The 21,105-nt window shown below is 43.4% G+C and overlaps 1 protein-coding gene across 4 annotated transcripts in view; it reads left to right on the top strand.

The window, feature by feature from the left end:
- The window catches only part of DPP6 (dipeptidyl peptidase like 6), a 988,762-nt gene that overhangs the window by 797,460 nt on the left and 170,197 nt on the right, over nucleotides 1–21,105 (top strand). For all 4 annotated transcript variants that reach the window (XM_044765679.2, XM_044765682.2, XM_014829001.3 and 1 more), the window contains exon 7: nucleotides 6,206–6,287. In XM_044765679.2, coding sequence (XP_044621614.2) covers nucleotides 6,206–6,287 — 82 coding nt within the window. The remainder of the gene's footprint in view (nucleotides 1–6,205; nucleotides 6,288–21,105) is intronic.

Below are 21,105 nucleotides of genomic sequence, written 5' to 3' on the forward strand. Positions count from 1 at the left end.
AAGCAAAGGCTGAACATGCAGGTTTGTTGAGAGCGATGCCTGTGAAAGACAAAAGGGGGAGCAAGCAAGGTTAGGAGGGAAAGGCTTCAGGCCACAGCGCAAATGTGACAGCTGAGAAGGGAAAGTCGGAAGGAAGCAGAATTTGACCTCAGACTCATGCAGATTTGACCACATGGGACAACCCAACAGGGAGCTCCAAGCAAAGATTGCCCAGTGGAGGACCCCGCGCTGGTGGACATGTCAGGCTCCAGGACCCCTGCCATGCTCAGTCACTGAGCTGGCGCATGAGAGAATGACCTGTGCTTGAAACTGACGCCAGCTCTGATGACGTGAACCGCCATCAATGCACATTGCAGCTGAACAGTAAGTTCTTCCTGGAAGGTGATCAGAACAGTGCCCTTCTGCCCTGTCTGCCATGTGTGGCCATCTGCTCAGAGAAGGGGGCGCAGTAGATAAAAGGGGGTGTGAAAAGAGCAGGAAAGACTGGAATCGTCATTGAGAAGAACATGACTAACCAAGACTTGGTTGTAATAATGAGATGGGTTAGTGTCCAGCTGAGGTAGAGACTGCATTTGGCTTTGTGCTTTTCTCTGGTAGTTGCCAGTGGTCTACATGTTTCTGTGCGGGGCACGCATTGAGCACAAACTCAAGTTGGGCATTTATTCGGCTGGGCAGAGAAAGGATTGTGCAAGGGAAGCCATTCAATGGGAGGTTTAAGCAGACGATGAATGACCCTCAAGTCAGTCATTGGAGAAAGGACCCCCACATGGAGGGGAAGGTGGAAGAGATCTCCCTGAAATCCGCTTTTAACCCGAAAGCATAAGAATCTGATACCATGACATTCCAGTGCAAAAATATAGGTTTATTTTGTAGAAACCAATGAGGAGGGCATGGTTGAGGGCTGAGGTCCTAAACTCAAGCTCCCATCTAACACAGGAATTTAGGCCATGGTTTGGTTGCTGAGTCCTATGGAGTAAATTCGTCCTTGTATCTGATAAATTATTGGAGCTTTTGTAAAGTTACATATAGATAGTGGTGCATGATCGACTTGAATATTTACGTGTACCAGTGAATAAACTGGCATTTGCAGAATATCTACTAGGTAAGCTCTGTTTTTTCATATGCAGTGTGTTGATGAGTCCAATCTTATGAGGCAAGCATTATTATTTTATACATGAGAAAACAAACAGATTGAGTTTCTCTATTGCCCCAAGCCCTCACTACTAGTTGATGGCAGAATTCAGATTTAAATTTACAGCCTCCTGGAATTCTTTCCCCCACATCCCAGCTTCCTCGCCTGTGTGAGGTACACCCTGGTGTTTTCCTTCGACAATTGTGCTGATTCAGGAGGCAGCTCACTTCTGGCATCTTGGAGTCATTGATTTAGTTTAAAGAGAAAGAGAGAGATTCACTAGCTAGAAAAAAATAAAAACAATTACCTCTCTAGAGTGTGCTAGAGTTTATCAAGTAATGTTCACTGTTTCTCTTGATTTTCATGACCGTTCTGTGGGGGAAAGAATAGTTATTATCCCCATTCTTCGGTAGAAGGGACTAAGGCCCCTCTGAGAGCTGCCCCAGCCGCGTGATCTGTGTCGTGAAGCTGGAGTTCGGGTGCCGGACTTCTGATCGCTAGCCCGTGGTTCTTCCTATTACTTTGCTGCCTTCGTGCTGTAGAAACTTGTCTAGTATGCAGGCGATGAGGGCAGGGCAGCTTTAGAGAGGGAGTAAAGGTCTCCCACGCCCAGAGAAGTAGAGGTCATAAAGTTGGCAGGCATGTGTGACCGTGGCATACCCGCCCTGGTGCAGCTGCAATCTTCTGAGCACTTTATCCGCTTGAGAGTCTGTTTCCAGTGAGCACTGATGGGAACTCACACCTAGGTTAAAGAGTGTTAATCTCCTGCTGTTCCGGAATATCCAAGACACCTGCTAGAAATTGTAATCTAACAGAGTGAATTTCAATATTAGGTAAAGCTATGGAATTTAAACATTTTTCTGGTCTCCTAGCCTGTCCTCTGTGCTTGGAAAATTCTAAATAAGCCCAGGCCAGGTGAATCCATTAGGTTTGTCTTTAAACTTGCAAAAATTCTTTTACTTAGCACCACCTCCATAGCTCACCGATACTTACTCACTTGTTTGTTTATTCAAATGCATGTATTGGGTGCCTATGCTGTGCTAGACATGGGAGTAATATTTTTAAATTCAATATCAAGATCACAGTATGCTGGGAGGGAAATTTTCTAACTTTCCATTCCTTTCTATAGTAATTTTTAAAACCAATGAGATATCAGCTATTAAAATTCTTTGGAATTTTTTAGCTTTTTATTTTGAAGTAATTTTAGACAAAGGAAAGTTGTAAAAAATAGTACAAAGAATTCTCTTATAGTCCTCACCTCACTTCTTCTGCTGTTAGTGTATTTTATCATCACACTATCATGATCGAGAATAGGAAATTAACGTTGGTACAATATTATTAATTCAACTACAGGCCTTATTTGAATTTTACCAGTTTTTCTACCAATGTCTTTTTTCTGTCTCAGGATTCCACATTCCTTTAGATGTTATTTATTCTCGGTCCCCTTCAGTCTGAAACATTTCCTCAGTCTTTCCTTGTCTTGGTTAGTTATTTTGTGAAGCATGCCTCAGTTTGAGTTTTTCTGAAGTTTTCTCATGATTGGAGTGAAGTTATGCATTTTTGGCAAAGGTATCACATATATGATGCTTTGTCCTTCTTGGGGCATTGCACTGAAGGGTCCATGATGTTGATGTGTCTAATTTCTGGTGACACTACCCTCAGTCTCAAGCAACTGTCTGCCAGGTTTCTCCACTGCAAAGTTGCTGTTGTCCCCTTTGTGGTTGATAAATATCTCGGGGAAGATACTTTGAGTCTGTGAAAATTATGTTTCTCTCCAGACTTTCACCCACTAATTTTAGTGGCTCTTGTCTGCATCGTTCATTGCTGTGGTTTACTTCACGGGAGATGCTCATTCCTTCCTTCCTTCTACATTTATCAGTTGGATTCTATCGTGAAGAAGAGCTGGCTCTCCTCCCCCGTTTATTTAGTTATTTGATTACTTATCTGTATTAATATGGACTCATGGATATTTATTTTATTCTATGAGTTAACCTGATACTGTCATTAATTATTTTGCTGCTCAAATTATTCCGGCTTTGTTCATGAGAAACTTCTTTAGGTTGGCCTCTGCATTCTTTCAACAAGCCTCTATGTTTTTTGAGTATGTCCTTACTTTCCAAACTCACCCCGTACTTTTCCTGCTCCAGCCTGGATACAGTGACTTTTCCTAGGAGTCTTATTTACTTTTTTGTTGGAAGATGGTGTTTAGAGACCAAGCTATGGTCACGGGGTGTCCTCATTGTTACTGGGCCTCTCCACGAGCAGAGCAAAGATATATATGGATGTATAACCTGTGGGTACACACATATCTATATTTTGGATCTCTCTGTGTATACATTAAAAACCATGAGTTTGTACTGATACCTCTGATTCCAACCCAGCATCAGACAGTTTCTTTTAGCCTCCCCGTTCTCCTTATAACTTTTTTCTCCAACAGTGAGAAATCCAGCTCTCATTATCTCCAAGATATTTGATATTTCATAATAGGCTAATTCTAGTTTATATATAAAGCAGTCTCAGATTGCCACCCCTCTGAGAAGCACGGAGTCACTACGTTACAGCAGTTCCTTTTGTCTTCATCTCCATGGCATCCAGTCAAGATGCTTTTGCCCAAGTTGCTTGTGTCGGTTCTTTTCTTCCCCACCCCCTCAGTGTAGGTTTGCACTGCATTTGTAATACGGTTCTGTGCTGTTGTCAGTGTTTCTATTCCAGTATGAGTTCCCTCACATCCTGGTTGTTTTTAATTGTTTGTTTTATTTTTGGAATGTGTAAAGAGGATGTGAAACCCTACTATGGTCTAAGATAGACTGTTTTACCAATAAATATACCAGAAAATGCTCCTTCTTCCTCATCCCAGTGATGCCGTTTCCCAAACCCTCCTTCTTTCCACCCACCCCCTACACACTACCAATCTCTGCTCTCTGGTTTCTGCTTCCTGTATTTCTTCTTCTCACAGATGAAGAGACACATGTATATTTTCTTATATCTCTTATATGATGGATCACATACTATAGACACTCTATTGGGCTTTGCATAACTCCATATCATTTTATAGAGACCTTCATTCTTTTTTACAGCTGTACCATACTCCGCTGTATGAGTGTACCATGGTTTATTCAACCGCATATTGTTTCCAATATTTTGTAGTTACAAAGCTGCAATGAACATAACCTTCTGCCTATGCATTTTTGTATTGTTGGAGGTGTATCTTCTCGGAAGTGTTCTAGGTCAGAAGTTAGTTGTGTGTTTTATTAGGTATCACCAAGTTTCTTGTACCAGTTTGCATCTCTGCCAGCAAAGTACGAGAACACCTGTTTTCCTGCAGCCTCACCAGCACAATGCATCATACTTTTCTTTCTTTTGGGGGGGCCAGTTGCATAGGTGAGAAATGATAACTCAGTGCAGTTTCACTTTGTGTTTTTCTAATTTTTCATGAGTTTGAGTACTTTTTGGTACATTGAGGATCATTTTTATATCTTTTGTGAATTGTCTGTTTACGTGTTTTTCTCATATTTCTGGTTGGGTTTTTTTTCGTCTTTTGTAACCTCAGTAGGTTAGAATTCCTTATATGTTAGGGATATTAGCCTTTTGTCCATGGTATATGTTATGAATATTTTCTCCCGGTTTGTAAGTTGTCTTTTGTTTGTGATGTTTTTCTCATGCAAAAATTTAAAAATTTTTATGTAGTCAATTTTATTACTCTCTCATTTTATCACTTCTGGATTTGGGGTCATCCTTAGAAAGACTTTCTGTACCCCAGGTTAAAGAGGAAATCACCCATGTTCATGAAAATACTTTGAAACATTAAAAGCATGCAAATGGGAGGGTTTCTCAGAATTCACTTGGAACCCGGACTGTTAAGACCCCCTTTACTCTTCCGACTGCCCTGTGTCGGCCTTCCTAGCTGATTCCCACTGCCACTCTCATCCCTTACTCGGCACCTTATCACCCATCTTCAAGCTTCCCTGGCTTCTCCAGACCCAGGGACGCAATCTACAACATTGCATTGCAGACTAGCTCAGCTTCCCCAACAACTTTTACTCTCCATGGATTCTGTCTTATCCTGGTCCTATTATTAATCAGTTATTTTAGAATTTCCTGCTGATTCAACCCGCCTCACCTCCCTTCCCTTCTTGTCTCATCTCCTTTATTCAAGCAACTCCTAAAATACAGCATCTTCCTTTTCCAAAGACCATTCAACCATAGCCTCTCTATAGCTGAAGGAGCGCATCCACAGCTCTGTCTTCTGCATAACAAACATTATAGCCAAGTGATAGGGAGCCACCTGACAGAGTCTGGCCTGTTCAGCAGAACACGGGTATAATTCTTTATGGGGCACGGTATCATCTCAAAGAAATGTGAAAATCAGTCTTTTCTACATGTTGTAGACAGTGGTAGCTACAAAACATAGGAAATATTTAAAACTTATAAAAGTTAGGTTTTTTCATTATGACTTTTATTCATTACGACCTTTATTTAAGTACATAGGCAGGATTTTGTTAGTGTGGTATTTTGCATGTGAATAAATTAAAAATGAAAAATATAAGTGATGATTGACAAGAAGAAAACTTTGAATCTTCCCCTCACGCCTTCTCCTCTCTCTGTCTCCCTCTGCTTCCCTTCCTTCCTCCCTATCATCACTAACTGAAGGGTGGACTCTGTCCTGAGGGCACTGGTTTTAGAAGGTCATAATGACTGGCATTATGCTTAGGAAAAAACCTACTTGCCAGGACAGCCAAAGTTGGAGCTATACTTTGGGGGGATTTATTACTGCATAGCTGTGCATTTCTCTTTTTAATTTTGATCATTCTGGATATTTTCAAAATTGATCTACAGACCTCTCTGCATGTTCTCTCTGGATGAATATTTACTGTTTGGGTTAAGTGGTGGTGGGCCTATCTCAGCTTCATGTAAATTATATACATCTGAAGAAATCTAATGGAGGCCAAATGAGACATATTATCTAATAACACAAGCTCCTGAAATTGGTGCAGTGGAAGGAGAAAGGAGTAAGGTATAGCATCTTAAATTCTTGTTTCCCACCATATTGCTTTGTTGATTTTTTTCTTTCAGGGACCCTCAAAGTCTAGATCCACCAGAAGTCAGCAATGCAAAACTTCAATATGCAGGATGGGGCCCCAAAGGCCAGCAGCTGGTAAGGAAATCAAGTTCATTGACCATGTTTTGGTTTTGATGGAGTTTGCCTTTTATAGGATGAATGCATCTCCTTGTACTCAGTCTCTGCGTATGTGTAAATTAAATTTGGGGCAAGTCCACCAGGGTATCTGCATATGTAAACTGGGCACTTCTTTTTGGATAAAGAATTCTCTTGAAATTGGAATGGCATATGCTTTGGATCCCATATCCGATCTCCTTCCAGTGGTCCCTAACTGCAGCTGTGTGTAGACCACAGACTTACTGTGAACTCAGAGATAAACCTCGTCAGAAGGACTGCCAGTGGGAGTTATCAGAACCATGGAACATGGAGAGTTTCTTTTGTTTTGTTCTTGGAACTCTGGCTCTTTTCTTCGGAGAGTTTTAGGAAGAAGGTAGATTTGTTGGGTGCAGTGGAGCTGGGCTCCCTGTCAGGAGCATCAACACGCAGGGTTCCCCACAGCTTCTGCAGCCTCTCAGCTTTGCATCCGACATCTTCATGGATTCCCACCCAAATTGGCAAAACTAAGGTGTTTGGAGAAACTGTGAATAGCAAGGATGGTGTAATAAAAAGGCTCGGAATAAATGGTTGTAAGACGAGGGTTCTAACCCTGGGTACTCATGATCTAGCTGATCTGGACCGCTCAGTCGGCGTCAGGCCCAGTGAGCCGGCCCAGCTAGTGAGTGACAGCTTTGGTAAGAGGATCTTTCAGGTTTGTTCAACTCGAATGTTGCATTTGTCTAAAACAAGATGATATTTATCAGTTCCCTTTAGCTTTATTTGAAGAGCTTGCATCGAAGTCCCATAGTTTGAAGATCAAATGGCATTTTTGCTGCGTTCAAGTCACCGTTTTCCTCTGCATCTTTAAGCTGATTAACCAAAGCTGCATTTTAAAAACTCTCTTTTCGTAAAACAACAGAGAAAATGATCATTTTAAAAAACTTGTGGAGAGATGGTATTGGATAGGCTGCCTACTGTCTTGGGAATTGAAATACTCCTATTTTTCCCAATATACAATTCTGTTTTCCTGATTGAATATTAAAACCATTGCCTCGAACTGGTGTAAAGGAACAGGAGGATATAGGCCACAAAACTACTTTAGCTATCACTAGTGTCCCTAATGTGGCAGTCGGAGAGTGAGATGAGGATGAAAGTGAGAACGTGACCAGAGGTGGGGAGGATGTTGGGAGCTGATGGGGCAGGAGGACCCCAATCCATCAACTCGGTCACGAGGAGGCAAAATTCCTCTTTCCTCAAAGGCACCAACTCTCACACAAGGAAAACCTGCAGTTTCATGGGAGGTTGTGGAAGCCCTGAACGTTCAAGGCTCTTGTGATTGAATCTCTAATAGCTGACGTCAAACCCCTCAGAAAGTCGATGATTGAAGCCCGCCACAGAGGGCCCTCCCCGTTTTCCACGGATCCTCCTGGAGGGTCACCGCCTGGCCTCATCCTGCCACTCGGGAGAGCACGGGGAATGGGCAACCTTACCGAGTGGTCAATGTCCACCCTCTTTGCAGTCACAGGAGGAGGACGTTGTGACTTGAACACTGGTCAAGGTCTCTTTCCAGACCTGCTGCCTCCTTCCTTGTCACCTGGTGGTTATCAGTCAGCTTGTAGACTCACGCCTCACTGTTGGCTCATGTGAGGCCAGGCGCTGTAACAGGGGTCGTGCACACCTAGTCCTGCCTTCTGGAAAGGGCTTGCAATTTAAAGAAAAATTAGCCCACAAGTGCAAAAGGAGGAGGTGTGTGTGCATGCACGTGCACAAGCTTTAGAAGTATCCCTGGAACTTGCAGGCAGTTGGGGCTCTGGAGGCAGTGGGGCTGGTCACTCTCCACTCCTTACTTGTCAGGCCAGCCCCTTCCTTGTCTGTGGCCATTGCTGCCTCAGGGACAATTGGCTTCACTCTCATGTGACGCTCCCGGTGGACAGGGGAGGGTTAGGTGATTCCAGAAGTTATCATGTTCAATCTTTTGAGGAATAACTAACAACAAAACTAGGCATCAGCTTCTCTGAGAGAGCTCCGTGACTCCCCTCCCCCCACCGCTAGGTAGCCCTCTCCCGGCTCCCATGCCCACCCCGTGCAAACTCCTGTCACGTACGATTTCTTGTTGCGTGGTGACGTGTCTCTCCACGGTTGGGTGGCCTTTAGTCCCAGCATCAGCGCTCTTCATCTTGGATTCTGAGTGCCCAGCACAGCGCCTGGCGCTCAGTAAATATTTGTGGAGGTCAGAAATGAATGCATGGATGGATTGATTAAACAGTGAACATGTTCTGTGGTCCTCGACGAGTTAAACATAGAACAACTGCATGGAGGCAAATAGCCAGAATCCATGTGTGTGTTTAGGATCTTACAGACAGCAAGGGAAGTTTGACTCCTCCTGCTTCCAGGAAATGGAGTTTCAGTTAAGTAGTAATTGCTAATATTTGGGCTTAGTGCCAAAAGTACTACTGTGCTCATGGAATTTTTGAGTTTTTAAACTTTTTTGAACTTTGGGATTTTTATTATACGGTTCCTGTACTGAGTATGCTAAGCAATATAACTCATTGTTGAGAGAGCATCCTTTATGATGGAGCAGGAATCAGCAAGCTTTTTCTGTATGGGGCCACATAGTAAATGTTTTAGGCTGTGCAGGCCCAGCTGGTCTCAGTCTCAACTACTCCACTTGGCTGTTGAACAGAGAAGGCAGCTGTAGGCAGTAGAAAAACAAATGGACATTGCTGTGTTCCAACAAAACTTTATTTACAAAAACAGGTATTTTGGCCTGCAGGCTGTGGTTTGCTGACCCTTGACTTAGGGGGTCGTATGCTCTCTTGGCTGTCCTCATCCAGGGAAAGCCTGAGCCCTGAGAGCAGCCCATGTTGACAGGTGCTCCCAGTACGCACTCGCTCAGCACAGGAAATCCACAACCCGCCAGCAGGCTGTTCAAACACCGACAACTCCCTCATTGCCATTTTATTTTAAAAAAGTAAATATTGCTCCCCAAAGGAAATCTACTCTAATTATAATGAGTCAAACTGAAATGACTAATTCTCCTCTGGGAGCAGAGAACACAGCTGCAGCTAAAGTTCACCAAAGAGCTTCTGAGCATCGTCCCCTCCTTGTGTGAGTGATTTCAGCGATGCCTTTGGCTCAAGAACCCCGTAAATCACAGGAAGATGACACCGGCACCAGAAGTGGGCTGAAGGCGTTTTCTCCAATGCTTCTATGTGGCCTCCACTTAGCGGCTCTTACCTTTTAGAGTAAATTTTGTTAGATCTTCCGATCACACCATAGGTAATAAATACAGCCTGCCTGGCCCATGCATTGTCGGAGGACAGGGAAAAACTCGAACCGAGGGAGGCCTCCATTCTGCCGGAAATTGGCTTCTGAAATGGTGCTGGTCACGGTCTTTGTTCGTGGTGGATAACCAGGCTGTCTGCAGAATTTGACGTTATCTACTGAGCCTAGAAATAGGAAAATGGATTTGGCTAGATTAAACAGCCTTAAATGAGAAAACAGATGTAAAATGTTGAGTGGGTGCCTCCCCCTCGCTTCCCCTTCCTCTTAATCTGTATGGAGTCAGTAGACAGAAACATTTACATTGAAACATGTTATTTCAAAATTTCTCTCCTTACTATCTTTCTCCGCTTATCCTCTGCAGATGAATCTCTGCCTAAAGCGAGAACCCCTCTGAGTTTCTTTTCTTTGATCATTTCATGAAGTCCTGCCCCCCACGTGTGTCTGTCTGTTTATGTGAGGTTTTGTCTCTGCTAACCCACAATACAACTAAATTGTCTATTTGGAAATATTCTTTCATTTTCTTATCTGTCATCTCTGCTAGAGACATTTAAGAAAAACAAACACGCTTTGAGGGTAGCTGCACTGGCCTTCTTTGCACTTAAGGCACCCAACACGCTGGAGGCACAGCTCTTCAGGTGCCTTCGCAGCTTACTATGAGGCGTCAGGAACTTACGTCAGTTTGTTACATAACAATATGCTCCTTTGGAACCAAGTGCTGTGGTCACTTTCGTAAATATGACTGCAGAGCGTTAGACAACGTTAAGAATTCGAGGCTGGAATCTTTGCTGGTATACTCAGAAGATCAGAGACAAAGAGAATGGGTCTCTCTCTGCTTGGCCTGCTACCACGATGGTGATAAATGAGCAGCTTTGAAAGAGATATTTAATAAGTCCATTGGGAAGTCTTCAGTGCAGAGACAGCTTCAGAATGTGAAAGATGAGGAATGAGAAGAGCAGTTAGCCGGAAGCCTGCTGGAGCGGGGGCTGGAGCTGTCCTCGGGGAGCAGTGGTGGGGATGACAACAACCCGAGGGAAGAAAACTGGGGAATGCCCACAGGCTCTGCTTTCCCGCTCAGAAGAGGAACCAACTTCCCATAATCTCCCAGGGCGTGGAAGGCTGTGGGCGGGATAACAGCGAGCTGGTCTGTGTCTCCCTGAAGACGAGAGAATAAAATTAAATACATTATCTTTACCAAAGTAGGGAGGTTTCAGCTAGACTTTATGAAGAATTGCTTGACTATATGGCTTGTTAGACGCTAGGATACTTTTCCAGGGAAAGTCAAGGATAGAATAACTTAGCGAGGAGAGTCAAGGAATCCTTGTTTATGTTGCTCTTTCATAAATGGTTCAGGCAGCACCCCTCCCGACAAGGTCTCAGGTGCAGGGCAGACTGGACTTTCAAGCATTTGCCCAACTCCCTGGAGTGACAGATGTGATCAACGATTGCTGTGGCCCGTCAGCCAGCTCAATGGAAAGGACCCGGAAGGCCAGTCCTTTTGCATATGCAGTTTCGACATTCATTTTATTCACTCTTTTGTTACTGTTTCCATCAATTCCTGTGGAACACTTCCTGTGCTCCAGACCTTCTGCCAGATTCTGGAGATGCAGGAGAAAGGCGTGGTTCTTTCCTCAGCGACGTCAGCTTCCCATGGAAGATGCCCCGATCACCGCATTTACTAGCTCTCAGTGACAGCGATTGCTTCGTGGTGCTCTGCCCCCCTCAGAAATATTCCTCAATGCTTCCCACTGCATCTCCGTCCACTCTGGCTAAGATAGGTGTCCGGTCCACAGCAGCAGCTGCGGGAGATGGGTGACTGCCCCACGTGGGTGCTGACCTTGTTTTTAACCAAGAGTCTGGGATCCTCCAATCTCGATGATAGAATGCCACCTGGGACAAAGCCCTCCCGAAGGCCTTGTCCTCTCAGCGGCCAATCCGTGCTCACTTGATGGTGTTCCCATCGGACCAGTTCAGCTCTCAGCCAAAGTCTCAGCCAAGACCCTGCAGTCTGCACCTCCTCCTGGGACTGGCAGGCTGCCTGTTGCCGTGCTTGATTCGCTCCGACCCACACGTCCGTCGGGCTTTCCTTCCTCAGAGAAACTTTTCACACCTGTGTTCTCAGAGTTACCTCACGGGGCACCTTTACGTGGTCCTAGGCCATCCCCCACCTCAGCGAGTGTCCACTTTCTTGGGCCTGTGACGTTACAGCCGTGGCTTTCGAAGGACAGACCATTCTAAGGAAACTAAACTTTAAAAATCGACTTTCTATGAGTCCGTGTGTCTCAGTGCTGGTTTTCTGTCTACTTAACAGCATATTGTATTTATTTTTCTTTCTAACATGTTAGCAGTGAAAGAGAGTGAGGGTCTTACTTCCCCTATTCACGAGCATTGGCTCACACGCCCCTCCCAAAGCAGTGTTTTGACACGTTTTTCTATGAGTGAGTGAGGGACTCAGAAAAACCCGAGCTGAATGTTTTTTGCTCCCACACTGGGTCCCTTCATAGCATTTGGGTTTCTGCTTTAAAGAAAAAGGATTTTTAAAAGTAACCCATTAACATTGTAAAAATTCATGCTACCAAAATGTCAATAACTCGACATAAGATACTAGATGGAGAGATTGTTCTTGAAACACCAAACCACTTTGTTAAATGGAATAAAGGGCAGGTGGACAGTAAGTCTGAGGAGGGGAGTGCATTTGCTTCGGGCGTCTCTCAGGCGTGGCGACTGTGAAAGGTTGGCAGCGAGAGGAGGACAGTCAGCTCTCAGCATGACAAAGTGCAGAGAAGAATGTCATGGGGTGGGGCCCGCCTACAGCACCGCAGCCAGGACACCAGCCCCATGCAGGGAACGAGACAGCAGGAACCCAGGAACCGACCCAACTTGGAACCTAGAAGCCCCTATCCAGAAACCCCATTGAGGTGTCATGGCCATCTCATCAGTCTCAGAATCCAAAGGTCCTGATTTTGAGCCTTAGAAGGAAAAGGACATTTGATTTAGTTTGCTCTGTTTTTCAAGGTCTGATAATAAAAACAAAGCTTTGGCATCAAAAGGGCCACACTCAGATCTTGGTTCTGGCACTTAGCTAAAGGCACGATCTTGATTAAGATGCTTAGTCTCTCAAAGCCTCAGTTTCCCCATCTGTAAAATAGAGATAATTATGTGTATCTTGTGGGGATCACTGTATGCATTAAGTTAATCTATTTAAAGTGTGTGGCCTAGAACCCAGTATAAAGAAAGGACTCAATAAATGATGGCTTTTATTGTTGTTGTTGCTGTTAAGATTATTACTTGGCTTAGCCAAAATGTAGAGAATGAGAAGAAAAATAAGAATTTTATCAAGTGAAAGTCCGTATGTGTCGGAAGGTGAGTTAGGCTGCACTTGATAAAGCAGGGAGATGCAGGACATCCATGGGCATCTGAGTGGGCACCCTAAGGGCTCGGTCTCTTCTCTGACTCTTCTCCAATTCATAGGGCATAAGGGATGCTGTTCAGAAAACACATCATCGATTCCTATTTCTCTAAACCTTTGGCTCTGTGTAGGTTTGTGTCTGTCTCTTTAGAAAAGGCCTTGACCAGGTGAGATCAATGCCCCTGCTCGGATGCCACCGCAGAAGTTATCCCTCGAACAGAGAGAATGTGTCCCTTATCAAAAGCCTGGGCACTAGATCCCCAGAATGTATTCACCTTCTATCTGGAAGTTTGTGCCTTTGACCAACATCTCCCTGCTTCCCCCACCCCCCAGCCCTTGGTGACCACCACTCTATTCTTAGTTTCTATGAGTTCAGCTTTCTTAGATTCCCCAGATAAGTGATATTATACAGTATTTATCTTTCTCTGTCTGACTTATGAAATGGCAATTGTGTGACAGGATGAGGTGTTAGCGAACGCCGTGGGGGTAATCATTCTGCAATACAGAAGTGTATCAAATCGACACGTCGTACACCTTAAACTCACACAATGTTATGTGTCAATTATCTCTCAATAAAGCTGGGAGAAAAAAACTAGAGCAAAAGCCTGGGTGTCCTCCTGCTTCCTCCTCCCAGCCCTCCGGGAAAGCAGACCACCCCGACCCGGGACCTCCAGCTGGTCAGCGGTTCTTTCTCCTTACAGGGCAGCCACCAGGGAACTGAGCAGAAATGGGAGGAACAGCCTCCCCTAGGTCACAGCCGTCCCCAAGGGCATGATTGCTCACCCAGTTCCAAGTAACAAAGAGGGCAGGCAGCGTACTGTCACCATTGACAAGTCCACTGAGGGGAGAAAGATTGATCTTTCCAGCAAGAGGAGATTATTTAGTGAAATGCCGCATACATGGAACGGACCAGACTGAAGTGACATCCCATTAATAACTTATAAAAGCCTCTAATCAGTTTGGGTTAATTTGGTATTCATTGTAAAAACATTCATCATGGGCACTGAAGTCCATGACAGTAGCCAAGAAATTAATATCGCTGGCGTGAAAATCGCCTTATGTATCCTCAAGTAATGGATGGAACCGGGTTAGTGAGTAGCTTACTAGCTCATCAAGGGTACCTTTCAAATTTAACACAATATCTTATCACTTCACGGCCCCGTGGGACTCAATCACTTTAACATTCACTTGCACTCAAGTAAAGAAGCTGAGTTTTTGGCCAATAACGTGAATGGATGGGGCAGGACAGCAGAAGGACCTGGTGATCATTGTTAAAGAATGAGGAGAATTAGGAAGAGATGATTGGGGATTTTTCCTTAGACCCACAGGCTCTCTGAACATGTGGAGATTTCAGAACACAAAAGCAGCTTCATAATTGTTGGGTTATAGAGGAAGTGAGGGAAACAATGGAAACAGTAAATTGCGGAGTTTTTTTTTTAACTTTTGTCATGTCATATGAATGTAAGGTAGGGGCATAAGAGAAGACGCATTCTTAAAACAATACAAAAATGTGTAGTAAAAGTCATAAAGACATTCCTACATTGTAGCACAGAAATCACTTTTGAAGAAAAGCCAAACGTGATATAACCAAACGCATTCATAACACTCTTATCTATAATAATAATTTTTAAAAGCTATAATTATGCTAAGTTAATAGGAAAGCAATTTGGTAAGGTATGGTACATTGACAGGATGGGCTATTATGCAACCATTAAAAACTACTAGGTAAGCTGTATATGAACATGGGAAGTACGTCATCTATTAAATAATATTAGGACTAAAAATAAACTGATTGGTATATGTTTGCATATCGAGAAAGAGACTTCTTTGGCCTGGCCACACTATGGGCACTTTCCCCACTTCTGAAAGTTTCTTGGATACGACAACATTATATAATCATTAAAAATTGAAAAGAAAAGAAAACTTATTGTCAGCTATGAGGTTTAGGAATTCCACTCAACAGACATGTGCTCGAGCGTGTGGAGGGTGAAATGCAGTGACTTTGGGGTATAGACGTGAATAAACCAGTCCTCGGGGATGATAGTGCTTTTAATTCCGTTGTTTCAAAGCACAGTGCACGTGTCCTTTCTCCCTGGCTCTGCCGCAAACCCTTCCGAGATATTTTCCAGAACTCACTTGTGAGCCAAAGCAAAATGAAGAAAATGGGGGACTTAGGGTTGAAAACCAGGCCTGTCTTAGTCATGTGCATGTTGGTCTGTGAGGGTAAGCCGTGTTCTCTTCCTTATCAGAGCTTCCCTAATGCAATTGTGATGGCAGCAGTGTATTATTGCTTATGAAGAATCTAATTTAGAAGGGTGCCCACATCAGCCTTGGCAATATTAGGTTAGCGAATTTCAGGATAATCCATCAAATAGAATTTAAAAGCAGGACCAGAGTTCTACATTAAGAAAGAGTGCATTTACTGATAGATTCCTTAGATAATGTAACAAGGCAGTTATAAATTAAAATACCCTTTTTGGACATTAGGAGGGAGAGTGGAGGCCACAGTTACGTTTGCAGCCAGGGGCAAACCCATCTTTCCCATTATGTGGAGAGAGCAGGTTCTGGAAATTTGGAGTTTTTTCCGGCAGCCTCTGGTGATCCACACTAAGAATTCTCCTTAGTGCCCGTAATGGGCTTTTATAGACTGCTTTGTGGACTTCTCTCATTTGGGTGGAGGGACACCTCTTTATCATAATTCCTAAAATGTTTCACAATTGGAAAATATCAAAGTAATGGTTCCATCTCCTCGTCTGTGTAGAATAACCATGACTTTTTCTTCCTCTAAACTGCATGACGTTGTCAGCCCGACTTACCGGAGCAGTTCATCACAGGCTTCCTTGTTTTACTATTCAACTATTTCACTTTTGAATACCTTTGTTTCCCAGACCAAATGTAAGCTGTTCAAGGACAGAGAATATTTTTCATTACAGTCTGATCTTCCATGGCCCATCGCTCTGTATTGAGCAGAGTACAGGTCCTCAAGAAATCCTTGTTAAATGAATGATATCCAGAAGGGAAAGTAAAATTAAATGTCAGATTTATGGGCATAAGGTCCAAAATTCATGGAAATTGGAAAAAGTTGATGTTAAACTACTCTAAAAATTTTGAGATTTAACAACTTTTCTGACGCTTAATTAACTCAGCAGTTCAGATTATGAGCAACACCATGCAAGGAATTCTGGATTTTTGAGTCAGACATTTTTTTCTCAAAGTGTTTGTCATGCCATGAAAAATCTCAAAACAAAGATGTGAGTTTTCACTATTAAAACTTGTCAAGAAGAACAGGCCAAACTGAGTGTTCTGACGAGGGTCAGGACTCCTTGGATTTCACAGGAATTTCAGAGGATGAAAGCACCCGTGTTCTTATCCCACCAAGCCACCAAGGTGGTCTCATTTGGTCTAACATCAGAGGGAACAGTCAGACCCCCGTTGAGGTGTGTTCCTCACGCGTCCTCCAGTTATTGCCTCTGGATTGGTAAACAGCCTGGAGACAAATTGGAGCACAAGACAGAAAATAGTTAACTTACTTGAAACAAGAGGCTTCCAAGAACTTTTGGAGATGTTTTAGCAACGTCTAAGTCAATTATTTGCAAATGATTCCTCCTGCCTTTTCTGCAAAATGGACTTCACAGGACTCCTCCTTTATGGCATTTTGTTAGCCCTTATTGATGGTTGCAAATCAATTACAAATATTGGAAAGCCATAACACCTCACTTTTTAAGAGAACCTTTCTCGATACCGATGTCTTTCTGCCATTTGACATGGCTGCTCCCCCAGCCCACGAGGTTTCAGAGAACATACGTATCTACTCTTGATAGGACAATGATACACATGAGCTTCGATAATCAATGAACCCATTTAAGAACAGATCCAGTTTTATTTGTTTTAAACTGTGTTTATTTTTCTGTAGATCATGGCTAAAATCTAGTTCAGCTATTTTTACTATAAAGAACAACTAGCAAATTAGTGCATTGATTTTTCTGTTTGTTCTTCAATTCGGAAACCTAATCATTTATCTGAATGGTTTTAGTTTTTCCTATAATGGCTTCCATGGCCATTAACAGCTGGAATTATGTTTTAATTTCCTCAGTTGTGCCTGATTTAATTAATGTGAATTATGCATGCGGGTAAGCCGACTCCAGGCCAACACTTTTAGCGGACATTGCCTGCTGAGTGTTCAGATCTGCGCCTCCAGCCCGGATCTCTCCTGGTCCGTTCCTGTGTGAGCAATGCCTGCTGGGTACTCCGCTGGGCTTCTCGGCAGCACTCAGACCCAGCTTATCCATACTCTGAACTCCCTGCTGTTTCTGTGGCTCTCCAGTAATCCCTACTCAGTGAATGGCACCACCATCTCTTCAGTGGCCCAAGTCAGAAACCTAGCCTTCCTGACTCCTCTGCCTTCCTCATCCCCATCTTGACATCAACTAGTCTGTGAATTCTACTTTCTGGTGTTATGAAAATCCATCCTGTCCTCTCCATTCCCGCCGTCACTTCACACCTGGATCCCTGTAATAGCTGCTGCTTGGTCTCCCTCCCTGAATCTACCCGGCTCCAGGATGTTCTTCATTCTGCAACTGAGTGATCATGTCCATTTTCCTATGTAGAATCCTTCCGCTATTGCATTGCCCTTGGGATAAAGCCCAAACCCCTTAACACACTGAGCAAAACCCTTCCTGAAGGCTCTTTCTGACCTCTGCAGCCACCTGCCCTCCCAGGCTGAGGACGGCCATAATGAACTGTATCCAGCCCCCAAATGTCCCAGACCCCCTCTCAGCTCAGTGCCTTTGTACTTGCCATCCCTTCGGTCCAGAACACACTCCTAATCCCACCCCTCACCCAACCCCAACCTCCTTTGCCTGGTTGAAACCTGCCTGCCTTTCACATCTCAGCTGAGCCCTCCTGCCTTCAGGAAATCTCCAGATCCTCACACCACAGCCAAGACCAGGCTAGCAGCCCTTCTTCCTGCTTGTCTACCGCTGTGCCATTACCATCATCACCACGCTTATGACACTGTGCAGTTATGTCCTGTTGCCTTATTTTTCTTCCCCAGCAGACTATAAATTCTGTAAGAACTTTCTCCTACTCACTAACGTATTCTCAGCCCCGTAGTATAGACTTGACTGTTAGTAAGCATTGACTAGGTATTCAAAGGTTGAATGAGAGATGCAATCAATTAAGGCATATTATTTACCCAAGGTGAAAATCAATCACCTTTTCTGATATAAGCATAAACCCAAGGTGCATGTGTCATATGTTTTCTGCATTTTCACCTGTTGTAGCTGACCTTCCATCTTTGGTCATAACTTGTGACATATCTCCCTTAAATCTTTACCTTTTTGGCCTCCAAATGAGTCATAATTACCCATGACATCATGTTCAAGCTCAGGCTCAGTGAAATTCCAGTAAACTTCCAGACTTAAAAAAATTATAATTGCATGTACTTGTATTTATTTAATTAAACTAATTTTCTCCGTAGCTATACAAGCTCATATTTTTTAAATTAGGTGAGAAGTGAGAATATTTAATAGAATTTAAGGCATTGAAATATCCTCAGAAGTCACTGCTCTCTATTTCCTATAAATCTAATCACAGGACAAGGTTCTTGGTGGGCTTGCTTAGTGAATTCTGTCTTTTAAATTTCCTGTGTTACTGCATTACAAGATTTGTTGACTCCAAAAATCATCCTACCAAAAGGCACAGAATAATAAAACCATGAATTAATCAGTTAATGGAAAAGTAAACTAGCTATTCTAGACTGACGAAGCGCAAGAGAACGTGGCTGTAGCTCATCTCATTGTTATATAGCATCAGCCATCTCCCCACATCCCTGTTGAATCATATCTGAACCATAAATCTGTGTCATAACAAAGCCAGTCTGTCAAGCAGCTGGTAGGCCTGCCGCTCACCTCCTGAGCCATCAAGAGATGTGCCAGCATATTTGTAATTTCCCAGTGAGGTGGCAGAGTCTGTAAATGCTTTCTTCCAATAACCCTAAATTTTATTGGCCAAAGATTCAACAGCATGGTGCACATTTAGTGAAACAAAAGGGTTATGGTGTAGATGATTGTTTAGACTAATAGTTCTTAACTCAGCTACACTAAGTTTTATAAAGACCAATGCCTTGGCTCCAAGCTCATTCCAAAGGGACCAGGGTGGGGCTCTGGTGTTGGTGTGTTTTAAACTCCCCAGATGCTTCTCATATGCAGCCAGATTTTAACATCACGACTTTAGATGCTGGCAGGCAGGATGGGGACTAGATGGCCTCATCAATAAACTCTGAAGCCTCACGGTCACAACTCCAACTTCATGACAAAACAAAGGATCCCTGAGATTAAGTTTTTAATCATCAGGCCCATAACAAAAGAGTGTGTTACATATCAAATCACCAGTCATTAGAGCATTCCTGGTGAGACCTTCGCTTCCAAAAGGCACCTGTAGTCTGTGAGGTCGACAGGCACTTCCCGGCAGAGGCAGCTGCATGGCAGTTGGTCCTGGCCAATGAGTTCAAATCAAATTTAAGATCAGGATGTTACAAAATCATTTTGTTTTCTTTTTCTTCTATGCCTGGGTGAGCAGTCATTGCCCACACTGGTAGATGTTTTATGCAGTATTAATCCATTTTTGTGTGATTTTCTCTGATCTAACCCATAAGCAATAAAGTATACTAAAAAGACAGCCTGAACTGATGGAAGCACTGGATTTCAGACAGCGAGTTGTCACTACATGGCTGCGTAGGCTGGGACATGATGACTAGTAATAACAGCAACCCTTTATTCAGGGCTTCCTGTGCCCCAGTGACCAGGCTAGGCATTTTGTTCACTAGATCTCCGTTCAGCAGTGAGAAAATAGAAGTTCAGAAAATGTAAGTAGTTTGCCCCAGATGACCTGTTAGGGACGGTATGGGAACTGAAACGCACATCTTGACGCCCCTGCTTCTTTCTTTGCCCCAAACCGGACATCTGGACTCAGTGTCCTCAGCTGAAAAGCCAGAATGACTTATCTCAGGACCAGATGAGTTCATGTCTATGAAGAGTCTTTGAGAATCTTTTAAATGTCCTGAAAATACAAAGTGTTCTTATTACTGTGAATGATGGTATTTGTATTCAAGACCACCCGTAAGAAATTTTTTGCAATATCTAGAAACTGGCTGTCTCCTGATACAGCCTCTGGTGTAATTAATCTAACACCCTTATCTTTCTCCCTGCTGGCATCCTAAAAGGAAATGAAACATTGACCTAACTGTGGTATTTCCATCTGAAATCTTTGCAGGTTCATAGAAGAGCCGTCAGAGCCCCAGAGCAGGCATGAAACCCCAATGGGAATAAAATGTGCCTTCTGTGAGAGACTGGAACGTGTGTCCAGTATGATCCTCCCATTTGGGTGATGCACAGAGCCCTTTTAGAGGAGGACTAAACAAAGAAAACTGTGTGTGTCCCCTTCCCCAGGGGGTGGCAAACATTTTTTTGTCTGTTTTCTACATTTAACTGTTTTTTGTTTCAGATGCATTTTTGTATCTTAATGAAATACTTTACAAAAACGAAGGAGTATATGTGAAGTGTAAAGAATAGCAAAATGAACACTCTTACACCCTCCACTCAGCAAGGACCATGACCAAGATGGTGGCAGACTGAGTGCCATCCTTTGTGCCCCCTCCCCCACCGGATAACCACGGCCCTGAATTTTCTTTATGCTTCCCTGCTGCTTTGTGTGTGTGTGTATGAAGAAGATTGGTGCTGAGCTAACAGCTGTTGCTGATCCTCCTCTTTTTGCTTGAGGAAGATTGTCACTGAGCTAAAATCTGTGTTAATCTTCCATTTTATGTGGCTTACTGCCACAGCATGGCTTGACAAGTGGTGCTAGGTCCCTGCCCAGGATCTGAACCTGCAAACCCCCGGCCACGGAAGCAGAGTGCGAGAACTTAACCACTACGCCACCAGGCCAGCCCCGACTCCTGCTTTTTAGAAACAGTTTAACCACATACTTATGGATCCTTAAACAATATATCATTTATGTTTTTAACTTTATATGTTGACTGTTACTGTATGTTGTATATGCTCGTTACTTGATTTCTACATTCAAGATTGTTTGTGATGTTTATGGATATTGATACATATAGCTATTATT

This window comes from Equus asinus, chromosome 1 (assembly GCF_041296235.1).
Source record: "Equus asinus isolate D_3611 breed Donkey chromosome 1, EquAss-T2T_v2, whole genome shotgun sequence".
Classification (NCBI taxonomy): domain Eukaryota; kingdom Metazoa; phylum Chordata; class Mammalia; order Perissodactyla; family Equidae; genus Equus; species Equus asinus.